We start from the raw sequence: 24,868 nt of genomic DNA, 5'->3' as shown, positions 1-24,868 counted from the left end.
TAACAGATTTTCCCCTGTTGGTTTGAAAGTCAAAGGTCCAGTTAAAGAGAGAGGGGATAATGCCAAGGTCACAAAGCTTGGAGATCAGCTGTGATGTAATCAGTGAATTGGATTCTGACATGCCGCATTTGTAGGTTTTATCCAGATGCGTCAGGGCAAAGTGGAGAGGTGATGGTAGCCTCAATTGACCTTTTGAATTTGTAGACAAACTGATATGAGTCTAGTGTTGGGGGAAAGCATGTTTTCTGATGGGAGAGGACATGCCTGTCTAACACTTTGCTGTTATAGGAGTCAAATCAACTGGGTGGAAGTCATTGAGCATGTTTTGGTACAGGCATAATGCTGGCTGTGGTGAAGTAGTTGGGAAAATGGATTGAATTAAAAAATGTTGATGAAGACTTCTGCTAGCTGTTTTTTACTGGCCATAAGCACTCAGCAAGGAATGTGATCAGGGCCAACAGCTTTGTGTGCGTTTACCTTCCTCATGGTGGAACACACATTAATGCTGGAAAGTGTGTTTGCTTGTTTATAATTTGTGAGTGTATAGATGCCTGTCCATATGCACCAAGCTTTTAAATCTGCCCTTAATACGCAGCTTGTAGTTACATTTAGCCAGTTTATTTACCTTCTTCATATTGGACCTGAATAAACTATAGACTTCAGCTGGAGACGTACTTCCCTGTTCTTCCAGGATTACTGATTGGGATGCATTTGATATATCTTGTGGTTGGTCACATGGTCACGTGTCCTTTAATATGTCCAAAGACACAGCTGGTGTAGGTGTTAATATTAGTGTGGAAGTTCACTGTGGCCAGAGAAACAAGCCAATTGTAATCTAGATCTCCTGCTACATTGAAGAGTCTGCATCTTCCAGACAAAATTTAACAATTCTTGTTGTGGGTTTCATATTTGTGATGATGTGGACATATTAATATGATTTACAGACCTTAATAATGAAAAGACTTTCCTGAATTAGTGACTGGGCTTCAGTGTTCTCTTGATCAGGAGAAAGCTCTGCCTGTGGATATAATACAACACACATCAGAGCATGGTCACTTGTTTTTTACTTCCAGTATTGAACTTAAATTAGAATATTGTTACCATTTGTTTTAATGTTGTACTGTGGGCTTGTAAAATGGCAGTGTTGGTACAGTAGACCTCTCTCCAGGCAGGCAGTCACATGGGTTGGTCTGTCTTTGTTTACTCTTGTTGATCACAACAATGATGTAACAACAATACCAATTATAATTAGATTATTAATAGATTTGTTTTTCATGTGTTATTGATATTGCTGATATTAATGATCCTCTGCTGAGCTGTTCATTAAAGGTGTGAAAAATTGTACACACACAAACACACACAGAGCACTGAAGTGATGCAATTGTGTCTCAATGTGTTGAACAATGATGTCAGCTTTCATGTGTGACCTGTGGATTGGAAAAATAATCAAGATGGCTAAATGAAAGTGTTCTGAATAGTCTAATACAACATTGATTCAATAGTGTTATCTGAACATTATCTCCAATGACCAACATAAACACACAGTGTAGCGAACTCAGAACTCAGAAACAAATGGCTCAATGTTATCACTACCAATCTTGTTTTATTATTCTGAAAAGTGATCTTATGTTCATGTCATTGTTTTATTTAATTGTGTTTAAAGCATCAATAATAAAATCTACCATAATGAGCAAGCAGCAACAATGACCAGTTTAATTACATGTCAAGTTCTGTAAAAATATTGATCAGAGAGGATGCCGGCTGAAATATTTTCAGAGTAAATATGATTTTAGCTGTCTTTTTAAACCAGGGGTAAAATAAAGCATAAACCAGAGGATTCATCCCTGAGTTAACATACACAGTCCATGACATAACATGAATAGCTGTGGAAGAGTTTACGACTAGAGAACAGATATAGTATGGGATATAGCAAAGCAAATAAATGGTCACAATGATTCCTAAAGTCAGAGCAGCTTTACTCTCAGATTTCCTCTTCACTGAACCCTCCGTTACACATTTACCACCCTTCATCAGAGAGTTCATAACCTTCACTTGCTGATGAACGACATAGAAAATCATCAGATATAAAGTTATCATTATGAGACAGGGAAAAATAAAAGACATAACCAGATCAGCGACGAGCCAGCTAAAACTCATCACGATGAAACACCGTCCATAACACTCATCTGTTCTGTGTGAAGTTTCAGAATATCTATTATTAATTATAAGGGCAGTGTTATAAGCTGAGTAGCAAACCCAGCTCAGACAGATACTCATTAATGTCTTAGTGATGGTTATTTTTTGTGGGTACAGTAAAGGGTGACACACAGCCACATAACGATCAACAGCAATTAAAACCAAATTACTAAGAGATGCAGAGAGAAGCTCAAAAATTAAAAATAAATAAAGTCCACAAAAAGTGTCTCCAAAGTACCAACACGTCTCAATCAGCTTGATGGCCTGTATGGGTATCACAAACAGTCCAATTATCAGATCATTTACAGCCAGAGAGAGAATAATCATGTTGGTTGGAGTGTGAAGCTTCTTGAAGTGAGAGATGGAGATGATCACCAGCAGATTCAGAAACACAGTCCATACTGACAGCAATGACACAAACAAATATATGATGATATATCCATGACTGGAGTGTCTCCCTTTGACACATGATGAGTTGATGTCAGGAAAGCAGTATTGAGTCTCCTGATCCTCTGTCTCGTAGGCCATAAGTAAGTCTCCTCCTGTTAGGAGTTTGTTCTGCTCTCCTTTCTGTCCTTTCATTTATACAGCGTCTGGATCAGACTGACCGACCCATCTACCGCCCACTTTGATGTTAAAAAAAATAAATAAATAAGATCCTCCCAGTTTGCCCATTAACTCTTTTCTTGCCAGCCACCAGCAGCATTTTTGCCTAAATATGATGGCCCCCAGAATATTATATATTAAAAGACAAAGCAGAGCATCTTATTTTGAACAACTAAAGCATTCTATTCAACCATGTTTTATTACCACTTGAATGCAGATAGATTTCATGAAAAATATTTATATAAAGATATATTTATGCCTGGCAGCTAGCTTCCTGCAACTCTGATGGTCGCCCACTGAAGCTAAGCAGGTCTGTGCCCGGTCAGTACCTGGATGGGAGACCACATGGGAAAGCTAGGTTGCTGGCGGAATTGGTGTTAGTGAGGCCAGCAGGGGGCACTCGACTTGAGCTTTGCATGAGTCCTAATGCCCCAGTATATTGATGGGGACTCTATACTGGTCCTGACTCTCTGTGGTCATTAAAAAATCTCAGGATATCCTTCGAAAAAGAGTAGGGGTTTAACCCCGGCATCCTGCCCAAATTTTCACACTGGCCTCTGTCCATCATCATGGCCTCCTAACCATCCCTATATCATAATTGGCTTCATCACTCTGTTCTTTCTTTTCACCAATCAGCTGGTGTGTGGTGTGTAGTCTGATGCAAAATGGCTGCCGTCACGTCATCCAGGTGCATGCTGCACACTGGTGGTGGATGAGGAGACCCCCCCCCCCCCCCCCCCCCCCAAAAAAATGTGTAAAGCGCAGTGAGTGTCCAGAAAAGCACTAAATAAATGTAAGGGATTGTTGTTGTTATTATTATATTTGCACAATAAAATCTCTCTGTAGTGAACATGAAATACTGTGTATGTGGTATGTAAATGCTGCTGTGTTTACAGTTTGTATGTGTGCAGCACTTGTTCTCGTTTCCCTTTGTGGATAGAGATGCTGCCACCTGCAGGTAGAGAAAAATACATCCTGTCATGCAGATGCAGAATGTATATTCTCATTTCAGTCGGCTGTCATTCGTTTGGTGTGTTTACATGCAGCTTCTTTGGTCCAGACGAGAGCAGATTCAATTTTCAATTCAATTCACCTTTATTTGTATAGCGCTTTTACAATGTAAACTGTTTCAAAGCAGCTTCACATAGAAGATCATAGTAAAGTGAAAGTGTAGTTCAGTTTTCAGAGTTTAAGTTCAGTTTAGTGTGGTTTAATAGTCACTACTGAGAGTCCAAACACTGAAGAGCAAATCCAGCGATGCGCAGCTCTACAGATCCCGAACTATGCAAGCTAGTGGCGACAGGGGTGAGGAAAAGACTTCACCAATTGGCGAAAGAATTAAAAAAACCTTGAGAGAAACCAGGCTTAGTTGGAAACGACCATTTCTCCTCTGGCCAAACGTCTTGTCCACAGCTGCAGTCAAGGTGCTGGAGGATGGAAAGCTGGACCTCAGCGAAGACTCGTCTGTCCCTGGAGCGTCACAGAAATCAGTTTCGTGCTCTTTACTCCTCCATGACCACCACAGCAGCTGCTCAGGATACGGCCTGGTCCAGGATATGGAAACCTTGGGATCATCTCGTCGCTAGTCTTGGATCTAATCAGTGGTGCTGCATAGTCTGAGGGCCTCTGGATGAGTATCCCCAGGTGGAAAATGGAGTATAAAGAGAATAATTAGCGTAGCTGCTGTTTATAGTGTATATAAACAAGATGCGGAAACCTACGCGGAGCATACCGCTAAGTGATTCACTGAGTATATGCTTTACTAAAAAGATAGGTTTTTAATCTAGTTTTGAACTGAGAGAGTGTGTCTGAGCCTCTGACATTATCAGGAAGGCTATTCTAGAGTTTAGGAGCCATAAATGAGAAGGCTCGACCTCCTGTAAAGGTAAGAAGCAATATTTAAAATTTCATACGGAACCTAACTGGCAGCCAGTGTAAGGAGTATAAAATTGGAGTGATATGATCATATTTTCTAGACCTGGTAAGAACTCTGGCAGCTGAACTCAAGGTTTACAGATGCTAATAAATAAAAGACCTTGCTGAATTAGTGATCAGTTTTAAGTGTTCTGCTGTCACTCTTGATCTGGAGAAAGCTCTGCCTGTGGATATTATACAACTCGAATCGAAGTCTGGTCACTTGTTTATTATTTTCAGCATTGGGCATAAATTAGAATATAGATATAATTTGTTGTAATGTTGTGCTGTGGGCTTGTAAAATGGCAGTGTTGGTACAGTAGGCCTCTCTCTGGGCAGTCACATGGGTTGGTCTGTCTTTGTTTACTCTTACTGATCAGTGAAAACATCAATGATGTAACAACTCTAAGGACCAATTATAATTAGATTATTAATAGATTTGTTTTTTTTTGTGTTATTGATATTGCTGATTTTAATGATCCTCTGCTGAACTGTTCATTAAAGGTGTGAAAAACTGTACACACACAAACACACACAGAGCACTGAAGTGATGCAATACCGCCTCAATGTTGAACAATGAGGTCAGCCTTCATGTGTGACCTGTGGATTGGTAAAATATTTATGATGGCCTAATAAAAATGGTCTGAATAGGCTAATACAACATTGATTTACTAGTGTTATCTGAACATTATTTATCTCAATTGCACACAAACTTAGTTAGTTTGTTTTTGTTACAGTCAGACTAAAGACACAACACTGCCTTGCTTTTAATGCCATTGTTTTAAAGTGGCCAATACAAATCTGTACCATAGTTCAAGTATTTATTATGTTGGTGTGACATGCCTGCTTCAGACCCATTTAAAAACAGAGCTTTCAGATCACCCAACTTAAAATAAATAAATAAATAATAATAATAATTAATTATCAGAACTGTTTTGAAGCTCACACAAAGAAGTCTTTGGGATTTTTTTTTTTTTTTTTTGGAAGCAAATGAATGTGAATTTTATTCATAGGAGAAGCGAGTACATTTTGCACAACAGTAATCAAGCCAAATTATGACCAGAGATAATCTTTTTAATATATGTAAAAATAGTCATAAGTAGGCCCACACAGAATCTGCGCACGCAGAAATCCGCAGATTTTTAGCCCTTCATTAAGTCTATTTATATACTTGTGTAAATGTGTGTGAATTTATATTTATTCAGTTTTTAAATAAGTTTCAGTAATATTATTGTTTAATATGCAAATGTTAATAAGATTTATTTACAAAATAATAATAACAGTAATATTTTCTGTCTTTTAGTAGAGATATTAGATGAGAGACTTGCTTTGGGGTATCAAATAAGGGAATCTAATTGGATTTCCATTGTAAACATTAAATAGTTAAAATGTTTTAAAAATGTTTTTAAAAAGTTAAAATGTGCCATAAAAAAGTTAAAAGTTTTTTTAGTCAGATTTTTAGTTTTTCAGTCATAAGATTTACAGATCATATTAAATAAAAGACTTTCCTGAATTTGTGATCTGTTTTAAGTATTTTGTTGTGAATTTTGTGATTTGTATGTAGCACAAATCAGGATAACACTTAATTTTGATGGTCCATTTGAAACTGTCTGCTTAATATCTGCTGATACTGCTCCTTCAGCAGACATTAAACTGACCATAAGAAACTTTGCAAGTAGATGTCAGCTTACACCCCAACCTTAACCAAACAGTCTACTTATAATCTAATGAGAATTAGTTGGCATGTAGATGCAATGTAACCTACAGTAAACTCAACAAACGGACCATCAACAAAAATGTGACCCAAATCTGAGCGTAGACACTTATTACTGGTTTTCAATATTATTTTTACTGGTGGTCATGTAAGCTTATGTTGGTGGCAATCTGTTGACTCATCAAAATGAAGTGAAAATGTAAGAAATGCTGTTGAATTATTGTTATGAACAACATCATAGACCACATGGACAGCAAAGTACTAGCAGATTGTCTCTTAGTACTGGCACTGGTGCAAGTATTTGATTTAGTACAAGACACAACAGGGCCAGTTTAAATGCTTGCACCAGTGTACGTAATAAGAGTCTGTTGACTATCTGCTTGTAGTTAGCTGTCCATGTTGTCAGCTCATTCAACAGCATTTCTTGTATTTGCTCTTCATTTGGATGGGCCTAATGTGACTGATGAGCAGATGCATGTACCTTAAAGTAAAATAACACTTAATTTAAGTTAAATTTGCATCTACATGTCAACTAATTCTCATAAGATTATAAGTAGACTGTCAGGTTGGGGTTAGTGTAAGTTGACATGCACTTGCAAAGTTTCTTATAGTCAGTTAAATGTCTGTTGAAGGAGCAGTATCAGCAGATATTAAGCAGACAGCCTACTAATAATCAAGTGGACCATCAAAATAAAGACTTACCAAAAGAAAGAGTTACTGAACATAGATGTTTACATGCTGTAGGCATTATAATGACTACCTAAACATTTTAAAGACAATCTGCAGATACCACAATGAGAGTAAGCAGATATGAACTTGTAAATTAACTTGTGATCAGAAGATAGGGGTCCATCAACAGATCTATAGGGGACCATCGAATTAAAGTGTGACCACAATGTTATCACTGCTGCTTTTGCTTTGTTTTAAGAGATCTTGTGTTTATGTAATTGATAGAATTGGCAGATTAATTACAGATCATGTTCCATAAAAATATTGACCAGAGAGGATGCCGGCTCAAATATTTTCAAAGTCAGGATGTTTTTAACTGTCTTTTTGAACCAGGGGTAAAATATAGCATAAACCAGAGGATTCAGACCTGAGTTAGCATACACAGTCCATGATAAAACAGTTATAGCTGTGGAAGAATTTACAGTTACAGAACAGATACAGTAAGGAATCCAGGACAGCAGATAAACTGACACAATGATCCCTAAAGTCAGAGCAGCTTTACTCTCAGATTTCCTCTTTACTGAACTCTCCATTACACATCTACCACCATTTATCAGAGAGTTTATAACCTTCACTTGCTGATGAACGACATAGAAAATTCTCACATATAAAGTGATCATAATGACACAGGGGGAAAAAAAGGATATGAACAGATCAGTGACTATCCAACTAAAGCTTATCATAACTAAACAGTCTCCATAACACACGTCTGTTCTTTCTGAGGTTTCAAAATATCCATTATAAATTATGAGGGCAGTGTTATAAACTGAATAGTAAACCCAGCTCAGACAGATACTCATCAACATGTTAGAGATGGTTATTTTCTGTGGGTACAGTAAAGGGTGACACACAGCCACATAACGATCAACAGCAATTAAAACCAAATTACTAAGAGATGCAGATATAATCACACCAATTAATATTAAACTGATTCCACAGAAAGTGTGTCCAAAATACCAACACGTCTCAATCAGTCTGATGGCCTGTATAGGCATCACGATAAGCCCAACAAGCAGATCATTTAAAGACAGAGAGAGAATAATCATGTTGGTTGGAGTGTGAAGCTTCTTGAAGTGAGAGATGGAGATGATCACCAGCAGGTTCAGAAACACAGTCCATGCTGACAGCAATGAAAAAAACACATACATGATATTATATTCATGAATGGAGCGTTGTTCCTTAACACATGATGAGTTGATGTCAGGAAAGCAGTATTGAGTCTCCTGATCCTCTGTCTCGTAGTCCATGAGTGAGTATTCTCCTGTTAGGGGTTTGTTCTGCTCTCCTTTCTGTTCTTTCATTTATACAGTGTCTGGATCAGACTGACCAACCCATCCACCGCCCACTCTGATGTTTAAAAAAAAAAAAAAAAGAAGATCCCCCAGTCTATGTTTATAATTTCTATGGTAATGCAAGCTTGTTTTGAAACTGTTTTGTCTTTATTTTTTAAGGTAAATGCTATAGTACATTTATCAATTGATACATTTTATGTGGTTTAATGGATCATATGAGAGGTGACCTTCATACAGAAGTGATGTGAAACTGTGGGTGACACACACCCCACATTATGTGCATGTTGTGTGAGACAGCAATTTATAAGTTGAGCGGTTACAACATTCATTCGTTCATTTTCTTTTCAGCTTAGTCCCTTTGTTAATCAGAGGTTGCCACAACAGAATGAACCGCCAACTTATCTAGTATATGTTTTATGCAGTAGATGCCCTTCCACCCCCAACCCATTTCTGGGAATCATTCATACACACTCATTCATAGCCTACCCAATTCACCTGTACTTCATGTCTTTGAACTGTGGGGGAAACCAGAGCACAGGGAGAAATACCCTGCCAAGGGTCGAACCAGCGACCTTCTTGCTGTGAAGCAACAGCACTACCTACTGCACCACTGCGTCGCCACTGTTATAATAATTAGTTATTAATTTATGAAGATGATATTTAAGATCCACTTATAAATAGGTATGCCAGACAGATCTAATATACTGTATATTTTAAGAAGATTTATGATAGTTTTCTTGGCTTCTTTTTAATAACAGTATGGAACAGTCTCTAACAGTCGTGTGAAAACGTGTTTTTTTTTTTTTTTTGGCATGTTTCACTCTTACATTTTTCAAATACATATTTAAATATTAGTCAAATATAACACAAGTAAACAATTTTATTATTAAGAGAAAGCAAAATACAAAACTACATACCCCTGTGTGAAAAAGTGTTTGCCTCCCTAAATCTAAAAGCTCTTTGAGCCATCTCTAGCAGCAACAACATCAATCAAGCTTTTTTGGTATCTTGCAATGACTCTGTTACAGCACTGTGGAGGAATTGTGACTCGATCATCTTTGCAGAATTGTTGTAATTCGGCCACATTGGAGGATTTTTTACAATTTATACTGCCTTTTTAAGATCATGCCACAGCATCTCAATGGGATTTAGATCAAGACTTGAACTAGGCCACTCCACTGCCTTCCTTTCTTTTTTCTAAGTAGCTCATTTTGAAGATATTTTGATAATAATAAAACATTTTTTACACATCTTTCTCAAAGTGCTTAAAAAGCAGGCAACACAACAGCAAAAATCACACATAAATGAAGCAAAATACAAATGAATGTATAAAACAAATACATCTCAAAATATACAATATATGAAAGCAATCTAAACTGACTGTGCAAAATTGAATTCACTCTACTAGAATATTAGCACAGCACTTTTGCTTTTGAAAGCCAGTGAGTATCTGATGTTAGCAGCATGAGCCTCACGCAGTGCAACACATCTCCTTCACATATAGTTGATCTGGCTGTTGATTGTGGAATGTTGGTTCACTGCTCTTAAATGACTGTGTGAAGTTGCTGGATATTGGCAGAATCTGAACCACGTCATCGTATAAATCAATCCACCGCATCCCAAACAATTAATTGGTGACATGTTCGGTGAGTGTGCTGGCCATGAATGAACTGGGATGTTTTCAGCTTCCAGGAGTTGACTACAGATCCTTGAAACATGCGGTGATATTTTTGAATGAATGGCGCAAACAATGGGTGTATGAGTGTTCCCCACTACCAGGTTGCGGCTGGAAGCACATCTTCTGGGTAAAACATTTGGTGGAATAGTTGGTGGTTCATTCCACGATTGCAACCGCTGATAAATAAGGGACTAAGCCAAAGGAAAATGAATGAATGAATGAATATTCATAAGATTTGCATATCCTGTTAATTAACAAACATTCCTCAAATGATAATTGGTTTTCAGTGTTGTTCTGTCATGATCAGGAGAAAGCTCTGCCTATGGATATATTTTCTGTCAACAACACACATCAGAGCCTGGTCGCTTGTTGTATTTTTGGTAATAATCTCCTAGGGCTTAGTGTCCACATACGTGGATAGCACAGTTTAGCTCTTAAGGGCCCTATCATACACCCGGCGCAGTGTGGCGCAAGACGAGGCGCAATAGTCTTTTGGTAGTTTCAGCTTGGCGCAAGAGTGGTTTTGAGGCGTTGCGCTACGCTGTTTAAATAGCAAATGCATTAGCGCTCATTTGTGCGCTCATAGGCGTTCTGGTCTAAAAAGTAAGGCTTTCTGAGGCGGACCGCTGGTGCGTTGCTATTTTGAGAAACTATAATAGATTTTTCATTAGACCAAAATTAACCCGGTCTAAACTTCAGCGCAGAGTTGAGCCTCGCTTACACACTGCTTAATACACACAAGAGAGCAATAGGCAAATATCTTTACATATGAAAAAATTTAAATATAAAGGATATATATAGAATATAATAAGAATAGATATAGAATATAAATATAAAGGATTAAAATATTACAAAACATATTATTTTCTAGCCTACATAAATATGAAAAATCACCGCTTTTATGTCTTCTTCATCTCGGGAGGCTTTTTCAGTTCATTCATAACAATTTGCTTTTGTATAATGTTATTATTATTAGCAGTATTTTTTATTATATCCATATTTATATTTGTTTTATTAAAAACAAGCTTAGATTTGCCCACCTGTCAGGTTTTAGACCATATGGGGCACAGCATGTGTTTGAGGATATAACTCAGGTTTTTAAGCACATTTTGTTATTATTGTTAATTTATTTGTTTGCTGGAAATAAGAACTGATTTTAGAAATAGTTTTGAAATGAATATTTGCACTTAACAAACAAAATTAATTATTTATAGACTAATTGATGTCTGTGTGTAAAGGTTTCCCTATCCAAGAGCGAAAGTGAAAGTAGATCCATTATCTCTCATTCTCACGCAGTAGATGCTCTGTTTAACAGTGTTCTGTTAATAAACTGTTAACTGTTTGCTAGTGAAATGCTCATTTTTTCCACTTAGACTTACTTTGCGTCCTGTAAATAGCGAATGCGCTCTTGGCGCGACGCAGCTGGCTCTTAAAGAGAATGGGAGATGAGACTCTAATTGGTTTATTCTCGAAACACACCTATAACTCATTAAGAAAATAAACTCAACCCTTTTAGACCATGCGCCATGGCGCAAAGCGGATTTTCCCGTCCTTAAATTAGCAAAAACCCGTTCTAACTCGCCCTGAAAGTGTTTGCGCCCTGCGCATGGACCGTCAAAATAGAACCCTAAGTGTTTATTTAAAATACTTTGAATGTATGATCTTTAGTTACAGACATACAGTGTCATCCTGTAACTGTTTTGCAGCAGATGAAATGTCCCAAACATTATTTTCAACTGTCCAAAATGGGCAAAAACTGTTTTCACTCTCTGATAGTCAAAACATGTAAAAAAAAAAAGTGTATGTATATATATATATATATATATATATATATATATATATATATATATATATATATATATATATATATATATATTTATATATATATATATATATATATATATAAAACAGTCAGGAAAAAGTGTTTTTTGTAAATTCAGACCACGAGTCCACATATATGGACATAATTTTTCTCTAAAAGTACATCATATCAAAAAATAATAGTTATGTTTTATTCTAATTGGTTTCTAATAAGCCCAAATAACAAAGAGAAATAAAAAATGCACGTAAAAACACTTTGGGCCTTATGAGGTTAATTTTAAATTAGAAATTAGATTTCATTTATTGTAATGTTGTACTGTGGGCTAGTAGTGTTGGTACTGTAGGCCTCTCTCTGGGCAGTCACATGGGTTGGTCTGTCTTTGTTTACTTTTACTGATCAGTGAAAACATCAATGATGTAACAACTCTGAGGACCAACTACAATTCTTTTGATTTGGTCATGTGTGATTGATATAGTTCTTGTTCATAATCCTTCACTGAACCGCTCAGTAAAGGTGTGAAGTATTGTAATCACACACACAAACCAACTAAAGCAATGCAATACTACTTCGGATAAAATGATTTCAGTTTTCATGTGTGACCTGTGAATTGGAAAAACTCGATGGCTCAATCAAAATGTAATGACAAGACTGATACATCATGGATTAGCTACTGTTTACCTTAAACATCTCCTTTGCCCCACATGCACACAGTGGAAATAAATGCTGAAGTTAGAAACAAATGGAACAATATTATCCCTAGCAATTTATTTTTATTATTCTTAAAAGTGATGTTTAATATTGACTTGTTTAAATGTGATTATTATCATATGTTATATATTAATTTACAGTATTTATAGTATCACACATAATAATATCTACCTCTTAGTAACAGCTTTACTACTTCAATTACAATTCATCTTCAATAAAAACATTGATCAGAGAGGATGCCGGCTCAAATATTTTCAGAGTTAAGATGTGTTTAACAGTCTTTTTAAACCAGGGGTAAAATATAGCATAAACCAGAGGATTCAGACCTGAATTAGCATACAAAATCCACATTAAAACATTTATGGTTGTGGAAGAGTTTACAGTTACAGAACAGATGCAATATGGGATATAGCAAAGCAGATAAACTAACACAATTATCCCTAATGTCAGAGCAGCTTTACTCTCAGATTTCCTCTTCACTGAACCCTCCGTTACACATTTACCACCCTTCATCAGAGAGTTTATAACCTTCACTTGCTGATGAACAACATAGAAAATCCTCAAATATAAAGTGATCATTATGATACAGGTAAAAATAAAAGACATGAACAGATCAGTGAGCATCCAACTAAAACTAATAATGACTAAACATTCTCCATAACACACTTTGTTTCTGTGTAAAGTGCCAAAATATCCATTATTAACTACAAGGACAGTGTTATAAGCGGAGTAGTAAACCCAGCTCAGACAGATACTCAATAATATGTTAGTGATAGTTATTTTCTGTGGGTACAGTAAAGGGTGACACACAGCAACATAACGTTCAACAGCAATTAAAACCAAATTACTAAGAGATGCTGAGAGAAGCACAGCAGTGAGTATTACATTGAGTCCACAGAAAGTGTCTCCAAAGTACCAACACTTCTCAATCTGTTTGATGGCCTCTATAGGTATCACAATAAGTCCAACAAACAGATCAGCGACAGCCAGAGAGAGAATAATCATGTTGGTTGGAGTGTGAAGCTTCTTGAAGTGAGAGATGGAGATGATCACCAGCAGGTTCAGAAACACAGTCCATGCTGACAGCAATAAAAAGAACACATACATGATGTTGTATTCATGAGTGGAGCGTTGTTCCTTGATGCATGAAGAGTTATTGTTAGGAAAGCAGTATTGAGTCTCCTGATCCTCTGTCTCGTAGGCCATGAGTGAGTCTCCTTCTGTTAGGAGTTTGTTCTGCTCTCCTTTCTGTCCTTTCATTTATACAGTGTCTGAATCAGACTGACCGACCCATCTACCGCCCACTCTGATGTAAAGAAAAAAAAAGATCCTCTGCTGTCTACTGTTTATAATTGCTATGGTAATGAAAGCTTGTTTTGATATAGTTTTTGTCTTCTTTATTTTTAAATGTAAATGCTACATTGATTAATTGATCTGTTTTATGTGGTTTATTGGATGATATAAGAGGTGACCTTCATACAGAAGTGATATGACACTGTGGGTGATATGCAACCCATATTATGTCCATGATGTGTGAGAGCAATTTATAAGTTGAGTTGTTGTAGTGATTAGTTATGAATTTTTTATAAAGAGGATTTGTAAGATCCATTTATAAATAGGTCTGGACAAGGTATGTCACTGTATATTTCAGAAAATTTATGACAGAGTTTTGTTGGCTTCTTTTAAATAACAGTATGGAAAAGTCTCTAACAGTGGTGTGAAAATGGTTTTTTGGCATGTTTCACTCTTACATTTTTCAGACACATATTTAAATATTAGTCAAATATAACACAAGTAAACACATGCAGTTTTAAAAGTACGATTTTATTATTAAGAGAACACAAAATACAAAACTACATATCCCTGTGTGAAAAAGTGTTTGCCCCCTAAACCTAAAAGCTCTTTGAGCCATCTCTAGCAGCAACAACGTCAATCAAGCCTTTTTGGTATCTTGCAATGACTCTGTTACAGCACTGTGGAGGAAATTTTGACTCGATCATCTTTGCAGAATTGTTGTAATTCGGCCACATTGGAGGATTTTTGAGCATGAACTGCCTTTTTAAGATCATGCCACAGCGTCTCAATGGGATTTAGATCAGGGCTTGAACTAGGCCACTCCACTGTCTTCATTTTGTTTTTTCTAAGTAGCTCATTTTGAAGATATTTTGATAATAATAAAACATTTTTACACACATCTATCTCAAAGTGCTTTAAAAGCAGGCAACACAACAGCAAAAATCACACATAATTGAAGCAAAATACAAATGAATGAATAAAACAAATACATGTCAAAATATACAATATATGAAAGCAAACTAAACTGACTGTGCAAAATTGAATACACTCTACGAGAATATTAGCACAGCACTTTTGCTTTTGAAAGCTAGTGAGTATCTGGTGTTAGCACTATGAGCCTCACGCAGTGCAACACATCTCCTTCACATATAGTTTATCTGGCTGTTGATTGTGGAATGTTGGTCCACTGCTCTTCAATGACTGTGTGAAGTTGCTGGATATTGGCAGAAACTGAACCACGTCATTGTATAAATCAATTCACAGCATCCCAAACAATTAATTGGTGACATGTTCGGTGAGTGTGCTGGCCATGAATGAACTGGGATGTTTTCAGCTTCCAGGAATTGTCTACAGATTCTTGAAACATGCGGTGATGTTTTTGAATGAATGGCGCAACAATGGGCCTCAGGATCTTCTCACAGTATCTCTGTGCATTACAAAATGCCATCAATAACATGCAGCTGTGTTCCCTGACCATAATATATGCCTGCCCATACCTTAATCTTTCATGTTGTTCCAGCAGCGTCTGGATGACTGCTCTCAGATGATCATAGAGGTGAAGATGTTTGATGTGGCATTTCTGTGTGGAGTTTGCATGTTCTCTCTGTGTTCATCTGGGTTTCCTTCAGGTGCTCGGGTTTCCCCCACAGTCCAAACACATGCACTATAGATGAACAGAATAAGCTAAATTGGCCGTAGTGTATGAGTGTGTGTGAATTTAAGTGTATGAGTGTTCCCTATAGTACTAGTTGCTGCTGGTAGCACATCTGCTGGGTAAAACATATGCTGGAATAGTTGATGGTTCATTCCACTTTGGCAACCACTGATAAATAAGGGACTAAGCCAAAGGAAAATGAATGCATGAATGAATATTCATAAGACTTACATATCCTGTTAATTAACAAACATTCCTCAAATGATAATTGGTTTTCAGTGTTGTTCTGTCATGATCAGGAGAAAGCTCTGCCTATGGATATGTTTTCTGTCAACAACACACATCAGAGCCTGGTCACTAGTTGTATTTTTGGTAATAATCTCCTAGGGCTTAGTGTCCACATACGTGGACAGCACATTTTAGCTCTTAAGTGTTTATTTAAAATACTTTGAATGTATGATCTTTAGTTACAGACACACAGTGTCATCCTGCAACTGTTTTGCAGCATATAAAATGTTCCAAACATTATTTACAACCGTCCGAAATAGGCAAAAACTGTTTTTACTCTCTGATAGTCCAAACATTAAAAAAAAAGGTATGTTATATATGCATAAAAAAAGTGAAGAAAAAGTGTTTTATGTAAATTCGGACCACAAATCCACATATATGGACATCATTTTTCTCTAAAAGTACATCATATCAAAAGATCATAGTTATGTTTTTATTCTAATTGGGTTCTAATAAGCCCAAATAGCAAAGAGAAATAAAAAATGCATGTAAAAACACTTTGGGCCTCATGAGGTTAATCTTAGATTAGAAATTAGATTTCATTTATTGTAATATTGTACTGTGGGCTTGTAAAATGGCAGTGTTGGTACAGTAGGCCTCTCTCCAGGCATGGATTGGTCTGTCTTTGCTTACTCTTACTGATCAATAATGTAACAACTCTGAGGACCAATTATGATTGTTTTTATTTATTTTTTATATTATTATCAATATTATTAGAGGTGATCCTCTACTGATCCTTTTAATTGAAGGTGTGAAATACTGTAAACACACACACACACACACACACACACACACACACACACACACACACACACACACACACACACACACACACACTGAATTAATGCAACACTGACTCAGATACAATGAGTTTATCTTTCATGTGTGACCAGTGGATTGGAAAATAAACATACTAAATACAAATTAAATGAGTAGCCTGATGCATCAATGATTCGCTAGTGTGATCATTATATACCCCAAAACATCTCCAATGACCCACAGTGTAATAAATGTAGACGTTAGAAAGAAAAGGAACCATGTTGTCTCTGCAGTTTTTTTTCCTTAGAGATAACATCTACTAATATGAGAGATTATCAGTTAAATTACAGTTCATTTTCTGTAAAAACATTGATCAGAGAGGACTCCGGGTGAAATATCTTCAAAGTTAATATGAGTTTAGCTGTCTTTTTAAACCAGTGATAAAATAAAGCATAAACCAGAGGATTCAGACCTGAGTTAGTGTAAACAGTCCATTCCAAAACAGTTATAGTTGTGGAGGAGTTAACAGATAAAGCACAGATGTAGTATGGGATATAGCAAAGCAGATAAACTAACACAATAATTCCTAAAGTCAAAGCAGCTTTACTCTCAGATTTCCTCTTGACTGAACCCTCCGTTACACATTTACCACCCTTCATCAGAGAGTTTATAACCTTCACTTGCTGATGAACGACATAGAAAATCCTCAGATATAAACTGATCATTATGAGACAGGGAAGAATAAAAGACATGAACAAATCAGTGAGTATCCAACCAAAACTCATTATGACTGAACAGTCTCCATAACACATGTCTGTTCTGTTTGAAGTGTCAAAATATCTATTATTCATTACAACAGCAGTGTTATAAGCTGAGTAGTAAATCCAGCACAGACAGATAAACATTAACATTTTGGCCATGGTTATTTTCTGTGGGTACAGTAAAGGGTGACACACAGCAACATAACGATCAACAGCAATTAAAACTAAATTACTAAGAGTTGCTGAGAAAATTGCCCCAATTAATATTGAATTGAGTCCACAGAAAGTGTCTCCAAAGTACCAACATGTCTCAACCTGTCTGATGGCCTTTATAGGCATCACAATAAGGCCAATAAGCAGATCAGCCACAGCCAGAGAGAGAATAATCATGTTGGTTGGAGTGTGAAGCTTCTTGAAGTGAGAGATGGAGATGATCACCAGCAGGTTCAGAAACACAGTCCATACTGACAGCAGTGAAAAGAACACATACATGATGATATATTCCTGAATGGAGCGTTTTCCTTTGACACACGATGAGTTGATGTCAGGAAAGCAGTATTGAGTCTCCTGATCCTCTGTCTCATAGGCCATGAGTGAGTCTACTCCTGTTAGGAGTTTGTTCTGCTCTCCTTTCTGTCCTTTCATTTATACAGTGTCTGCATCACTCACCGCCCAATCAAATGTTAAAGAAATAAAGAAATAAACAATAAGAAATCCTCCCAGTCTACTGTTTATAGTTGCTATAGTAATGCAAGCTTGTTTTGATCTTCAATACTTTTTCTTCTCTATTTTTAAAGCTAAATACTATATTTATTATTTTATTCATTCTTTATTATTTTATTGGGTTATTTTTAAGGTGTAAAGACCTTTAAACTGAAGGGTTAAGCAGTGATACGCCATCCACATTACATACTGCAATACTCATGTAGCACACCAAAGTACTCTTAACTGTGCACTCAGCTGAATTGTGACTAGTGCGACTCTACTTTGAATAGAGATGGTTTCAGGCCCGGCGCCAAAATGTCATAACTGAGAGGGAATTTTAATCCTATATGGGGCCACTAGACCTGCTGATTTTGGTCCCTCTTGTTCCTTTCATTTAGGCTGTTTATTCACTTATTTATTATTACTTGGCGTTACTGCTTAAGTTACTGATTTAAGGCAGTAATATACTTTTTATAGTAATAATAATATGTAAAGGTTTGCTTTATTTTTTTTTTTTTTTTTCAATGAAGGTTAATGCAACCATACTGTTTATTAATGCAGATGGACATGGCTTCAGCACTAAACGAGTGCTTTATATTATCTTATTCTCCTTATTTCTTTCTGCTTTTTTTCAAATAGTAAAAATGTTTAAAGTTTTAGGTCAAGGCGTCAAACTATGCCCACACAAGCACGCTAACCCGCTATTCCAGCCTGATCTCACGAGAAAACGTAAGTATTTCACGTTTTGCCAGTTTAGTGACTAAGTCGTACGAAATGGTACGATTTTAAAAAGGAGGCATGGCACCTGACCCCACCCCTAACCCCAACCGTCATTGGGGGATAAGCAAATCGTACTAAATTGTATGAATTAGATCGTACGAATTCATACGAATTAGCCACTAAATGAAAAAGTTACGAATTGCCGTGAGATTGTATTGGCTATTCATATAACCAGTAAATAAATATAGTGAAATCAGCATAATCCAGTCATCACACTTCATCTCGTCTATTGCCCAACTAATCAGCTATCATTGTTAGGAAAAAGTAGAATGTTACAATCTAATGTCATTTAAAAAAATAGTAGCTGAATGTGTACTTAGCAACATTTTAGGGCATTAGTGTAACCAGAAAAATACCTAAAAAAAAAGATACCTGAAAAAAGAAATTCACAGTTATTATCCTGAAAATTGGTTAAAGTTTGGCATGCATAACACACTGCTCAATAAGCTATATAACTTCATCATTTTGAAGGTAAAAATAAAGATTTATGTTATGTTATCATGAGTGAGGTTTTTTTTTTTGTGTGTGTGTGTGATTGTCCAGCTGGCATTTGGAAACCTTAACATAAGCTATTAGGCTGTTAGGTCTATCGTCATTTATTTATTAAGCCTTTTTAATAATGTTTTCAGGTTACATTTTCATTTTTAGGGCCATGAGCTACAAGTAAAAAAAAAATCTGTATGCTAACTGTATTTATAGCTGTTAAAATAGGTCTACAGTATATGTTCTGGTGTTTAATTTTGCATGAGCAAATATCAGTATAGTCTACATTACATATTTTGTTAAAGATTATCATTCAGCCTTCCTGCAGAGCATGTGAGAGGTTGATCTGCGGCAAATCCACTTATATCTCGCACTATACCTATTTCATTTACAGTTAAAGTCAGAATTATTAACCCTCTGTTTATTTTTTCCCCTAATTTCTGTTTTAATGGAAAGAAAAAAAATTTCAACACATTTCTTAACATAATAGTTTTAATAACTCATCTCTAATAACTGATTTATTTTATCTTTGTCATGATGACAGGAAATAATATTTTTCTAGACTTTTTCAAGACACTTCTATACAGCTTAAAGTGACATTTAAAGGCTTAACTAGGTTAATTAGGGTAAATCAGGTTAGGGTAATCAGGCAAGTTATTGTATGACGATGGTTTGTTCTGAAGACAATCGAAAAAAAATTAACTTAAAGGGGCTAATAATATTGACCTTAAAATGGTTTGGCAAAAAATTAAAAACTGCTTTTATTTTAGCCGAAATAAAACAAACAAGACTTTCTCCAGAAGAAAAAATATTATCAGATATACTGTAAAAAATTTCCTTGCTCTGTTAAACATCATTTGGGGAATATTTAAAAAATAAATTAAAATTCAGAGAGGGGCTAATAATTCTGACTTCAACTGTATAACACTGTAAACTTGACTTGGCAGGGCGATCATCTTTAAATAATTTTTTAAAGTGTCCTAACTTGAGACTGCTGCTGCATAAGGGGGTGTTTCTTTTCACAACTGTAAAATTGGCTTTAGCAATTTGAAAATGAAAGCAAACATTCAAAATGTGTCTGCGTTTTGTCAATTTCATAGGTTCATTTTAATAATATTAATAATAATGAATATAATGAAGATATTATTAATTATAGTGTAGACTATTGTGGGAGGCGAGGCAGTGGCGCAGTAGGTAGTGCTGTCGCCTCACAGCTAGAAGGTCGCTGGTTCGAGCCTCGGCTTAGCTGGCATTTCTGTGTGAAGTTTGGATGTTCTCCCTGCGTTCGCGTGGGTTTCCTCCGGGTGCTCCGGTTTCCCCCACAGTCCAAAGACATGCTGTACAGGTGAATTGGGTAGGCTAAATTGTCCATAATGTGTGTGTGCATGTCAATGTGTGTGTGGATGTTTCCCAGAGATGGGTTGTGGCTGGAAGGGCATCCGCTGGATTGCTGGATAAGTTGGTGGTTCATTCTGCTGTGGTGACCCCGGATTAATAAAGGGACTAAGCAGACAAGAAAATGAATAAATGACTATTGTTTGACTGTGCAGTGTCCAACTAAACATTTTTATTAGGCTACATATCCCCTAACTGAAAAACGAATGTCAAAATGACAGTTGTGTCTCTGCTAAAATTAATTTAATGGCAAATTTCTTCTCCATTTTCTTTCTCTTTAGAGCTCAAGAGAGTTGTATTTAAAGATTTAGTAAACAAAAACATGTCATGAATTAGGCTGATCGCCTTCATTTCATTCACTAGTCCAGTTTTCTAGAGTGCGCCTTAGCTGCCGCTTTATACAGGCGCATCCTGACCTGCTGGGGGGATCAGATCTCTCGACTGTTGCTTTAATTTCGTAATGTTCATAATATCCAGCTCGCTTTCTGATGCTTGTCTACAAAGTTCTCTTAAACCCCTTTGATTGGTCACACCCTCAACAAAAACAGCTGTGATTGGCTCTTGCACGCTGCGAACTTCACAGATGAGTGACACTGATAAGCGGCAGGTGGGAGCGGCGGGGATACAGCTGATCCATGATAGACACGGTGGGGAAATCTCTGCAGGCACGCACTCGTGTCTGTATCCATCGCTGTAAAACAGCCGAGAGGAGAGGAAAAGTCATGTCAGCAGGTCAAACGGGCCCACAGTGAGTGAGAGAGTGAGAGAGAGAGGGAGAAATGGAGTACTTTCATTCTCTCAATCGCAGTGAAATAGGAGCTTCTGCTGTGTCAATGAAATTGTGCACACATTCTGTGTTTTTAAGTAGTTGGAGCGTTGTAAATACTCGCCCTCGCCTCCCTCGCAATAGTAATCTACCGTGACATAGCGATAAATGACGTCAGTACACAATAACCGGTTATGATTATTACTGAACCGATACCAAATTGACATTGTCTGCATCGCGGTGCACCAAAGAAACAATTAATTTTGACGCCCCTACCCTCTACACTATGCTTTTGATTCTGAAATTGAATATGCTTGGCTTTTAGCAATGAGTGAGTTACATCCCTGTGCACACACCTCACCCAGACAGTGCGGCTCATGTCCAATGCTGTGTTTTGCATCAGGCATTGATGGATAGAGGTCTGGTTGCATCCTGAATCCACCGAGGTCTGAAATATACCTCGCCTAATGGACTGGTATCTGTCATAGCCCATCACAACCGAGGACTGCTGCTGGTATGTCGGGGACTTGAATCAGGGCCCCTATCACTATAGCGGAGCAGTTCCCAGGCACATGAGCCTCGCCCCAGCATCTCCAACACACCGGCCCAGACCTCCCACCGCACCCCTGGGGTAAGCAGGACCAATTGTTCGAGTCTGAGAGAGGCCAGGTTCTGTGTTGGATGCGGCTGGAGAGCGTGACACCGCTCTGCCATTCTTATACCCACACCAACGGGTTGTGTAGCATGGCTGCTGCATGTTTGGCTGCTCGGCCCCATCCACCACTTTCTGGCCATTGGCCTGGGTAGCCCTTGCACTCTGGAACAGGGACAGGAGAAGGGAGAGAGAGGAACAGCAGGTTTGGTTTCTGCTATGGTTTGTTTGCTGACCTCGCTACCAGATAGTCCTCCGCTGGCTGGATGGCCCTGTTGAGCTTCTTGGGCTGGTGGCTTTGGACCTATTCTGTTGTCCGGGAGGTAAGGCAGGCATTGAACTGCTCCGGCACCACGGCGTCCATGATCTGGTTGATGCCCTAGCAGTCCTGCACCATCTGTCTGTTACAGGCGTCACAGAACTGCTGAGCACACAAAGGTTGATGATCTAGGACAGGGGTGTCAAACTCAATCCCTGGAGGGCCGAAGCCCTGTACAGTTTAGTTCCAACCCTGCTCCAACACACTTATCTGTAGGTTTCAAACAAGCCTGAAGGACTCAATTAGTTTGATCAGGTGTGTTTAATTAGGGTTGGAACTAAACTGTGCAGAGCTGCGGCTCGTTTGGAACTGAGTTTGACACCTGTGATCTAGGAGATATGGGAGATTTTGGACCGGTAATTGCTGAATGGTAATCTGGGCTTTGCTCGATAACAGTGGGATGATCTTTACCGGCCACTTGGCCTGCGCCCAGCCAAAAGCCTCTGCTATCCTCTCAAATAGGTCCAGGAACATTTCCGTTCAGACCCCACTTTCTGCAGTGCAATGGGAGGGTGGGCGACAGATGTTGTAGCTGGCTGAATCTCTTGATCCAGCAGCTTCTGGACAAGCTCACCGTCCCTCGATAGGCTTCCTCGAGAACCTGGAACCATTGTTCGTGTTCCGCTCACTTCTCCACAAGCACCTCTGTGGAGGCTCGTGAGTGATTGAATCACTTCCGCAAATGGACTGGAGTTGACATTCTGGCTGAGATGTTCCTTCTTTTTCCTTGGTTTTGGCACCAATGTAATAAAGTTTGTAAGGGATAATGGAAGGAGGAGGCAGGGTTGATTATTCAGATAAAAAAAACTACTCATAAACACATCTGGCCTCCACGCCATAATATGTTACCACAACAAATAACATCAGAAAACCATCAGTACATTATATCCAGCTATAGTCTGACTAAATTGATTGTGAATCATCCTCTTCTGCATTGCAGATTTAAACAATTGAATAGTCTAAAAATAGCTGTTTAAACATTCTAGAACTCAACAGGAACATTCCTTCTGTTACGGTTAACCACAATCAGTTCACCAAACACTACCAATATCTGTGTGTTTGATTAAATGTTTACATTGAATTATTAATCTGCAGTTAAACTGCAGCATCTTTCATATTTAGACACTGGAGGTTAAGAAGCTGCACATTTTGAAATATGTCATTTAATATTTATTCAGTTATTTTTGTTAAAGGTAAACTAAATCACAAAACACACCTGCTTTCACATGCCATTGTATTGATGAAGGATAAATAGATTGTGACATTCCTGGTTCAGACACATTTATAAACATATCTTTCAGATCATGTCACTTTAAAAAAAAAATTAATTAATTATCAGAACTGCTGTCATGGAACTCATATAATGCTGCTTTATGCTAAATGTTGATAAAAAAAATTGATAACTTTTATACATTTATGCTGCTCTGGGTTTGTTTTGATAGCATGGAAAAGTCTTTAGGGTTTGTCAGGGAATTGAATGTGAATATCAATGTCAAGACTGAAATAAGTACCTTCACTGCACTACAGTGATAAAGCTGAATGATGACATGAAATATTCGTATTTTCTGGCAAATCTATCATAAGATTTACAGACCTTTATAAATAAAAGACTTTCCTCATTTAGTGGTGGATTTTAAGTGTTTTGCTTTCACTCTTGAGAAAGCTCTGCATGTGGATATATTTCCTGTTAAAAACACACATAAGAGCCTGCTCACTTGTTTTATTTTAAATATTACTCCTACATGACAAAATAGATATCATTTGTTGTATTGTACTGTGGGCTAGTAGTGTTGGTACTGTAGGCCTCTTTCCAGGCAGTCACATGGGTTGGTCTGTCTTTGTTTACTCTTATTGATCAGTGAAAACATCAATGATGTAACAACTCTAAGGACCAACTACAATTCTTTTGATTTGGTCATGTGTGATTTATATAGTTCTTGTTCATAATCCTTCACTGAACTGCTCGTTAATGGTGTGAAGTATTGTAATCTCACACACAAACCCACTAAAGCAATGCAATACTACTTCGGAGTATTTAAAAACACACACACACACACACACACACACATATATATATATATATATATATATATATATATATATATATATATATATATATATATATATATATATATATATATATATATATATTAGGGATGTGCGGAGCAGCCGGTATTTGTATTTGTTGAGGGGGAAAAGTATTTGTATTTGTATTTGAGTAAAATTCAAAATTGCGCAAAAATATATATTTTTTCTATTACACTTCTAATTTACGTTATAGTGAAAGTATTGTTTAATTATACCCATTATATAAATTATAGATATGCAATATTGGTTGTTGTTTTTGAACA

General features: G+C 37.2%; 4 protein-coding genes across 4 annotated transcripts; all 4 read right to left on the bottom strand.

Annotated features, from left to right (window-relative positions):
• Nucleotides 1–621: 621 nt before the first annotated feature.
• Nucleotides 622–2,748, bottom strand: taar19a (trace amine associated receptor 19a). Its single transcript, XM_017358107.3, has one exon. It carries the CDS (start codon nucleotides 2,722–2,724, stop codon nucleotides 1,717–1,719), a length of 1,008 nt encoding a protein of 335 aa, XP_017213596.1. The 5' UTR covers nucleotides 2,725–2,748; the 3' UTR covers nucleotides 622–1,716.
• Nucleotides 2,749–6,029: 3,281 nt separating this feature from the next.
• Nucleotides 6,030–8,430, bottom strand: LOC141376458 (trace amine-associated receptor 13c-like). Its single transcript, XM_073915206.1, has one exon. The coding sequence runs from the start codon at nucleotides 8,404–8,406 to the stop codon at nucleotides 7,399–7,401; it is 1,008 nt and encodes a 335-aa protein (XP_073771307.1). The 5' UTR covers nucleotides 8,407–8,430; the 3' UTR covers nucleotides 6,030–7,398.
• Nucleotides 8,431–12,857: 4,427 nt separating this feature from the next.
• Nucleotides 12,858–13,889, bottom strand: taar19j (trace amine associated receptor 19j). The gene has a single exon (XM_017358105.3). The coding sequence runs from the start codon at nucleotides 13,863–13,865 to the stop codon at nucleotides 12,858–12,860; it is 1,008 nt and encodes a 335-aa protein (XP_017213594.2). The 5' UTR covers nucleotides 13,866–13,889.
• A 3,111-nt stretch (nucleotides 13,890–17,000) lies between these two features.
• On the bottom strand, nucleotides 17,001–19,561 carry taar19q (trace amine associated receptor 19q). Its single transcript, XM_017358104.4, has one exon. It carries the CDS (start codon nucleotides 18,060–18,062, stop codon nucleotides 17,001–17,003), a length of 1,062 nt encoding a protein of 353 aa, XP_017213593.4. The 5' UTR covers nucleotides 18,063–19,561.
• Nucleotides 19,562–24,868: the final 5,307 nt, after the last annotated feature.

This window comes from Danio rerio, chromosome 10 (genome assembly GCF_049306965.1).
Source record: "Danio rerio strain Tuebingen ecotype United States chromosome 10, GRCz12tu, whole genome shotgun sequence".
Taxonomy (NCBI): domain Eukaryota; kingdom Metazoa; phylum Chordata; class Actinopteri; order Cypriniformes; family Danionidae; genus Danio; species Danio rerio.
This window is presented reverse-complemented; position numbering and strand designations above follow the sequence as displayed.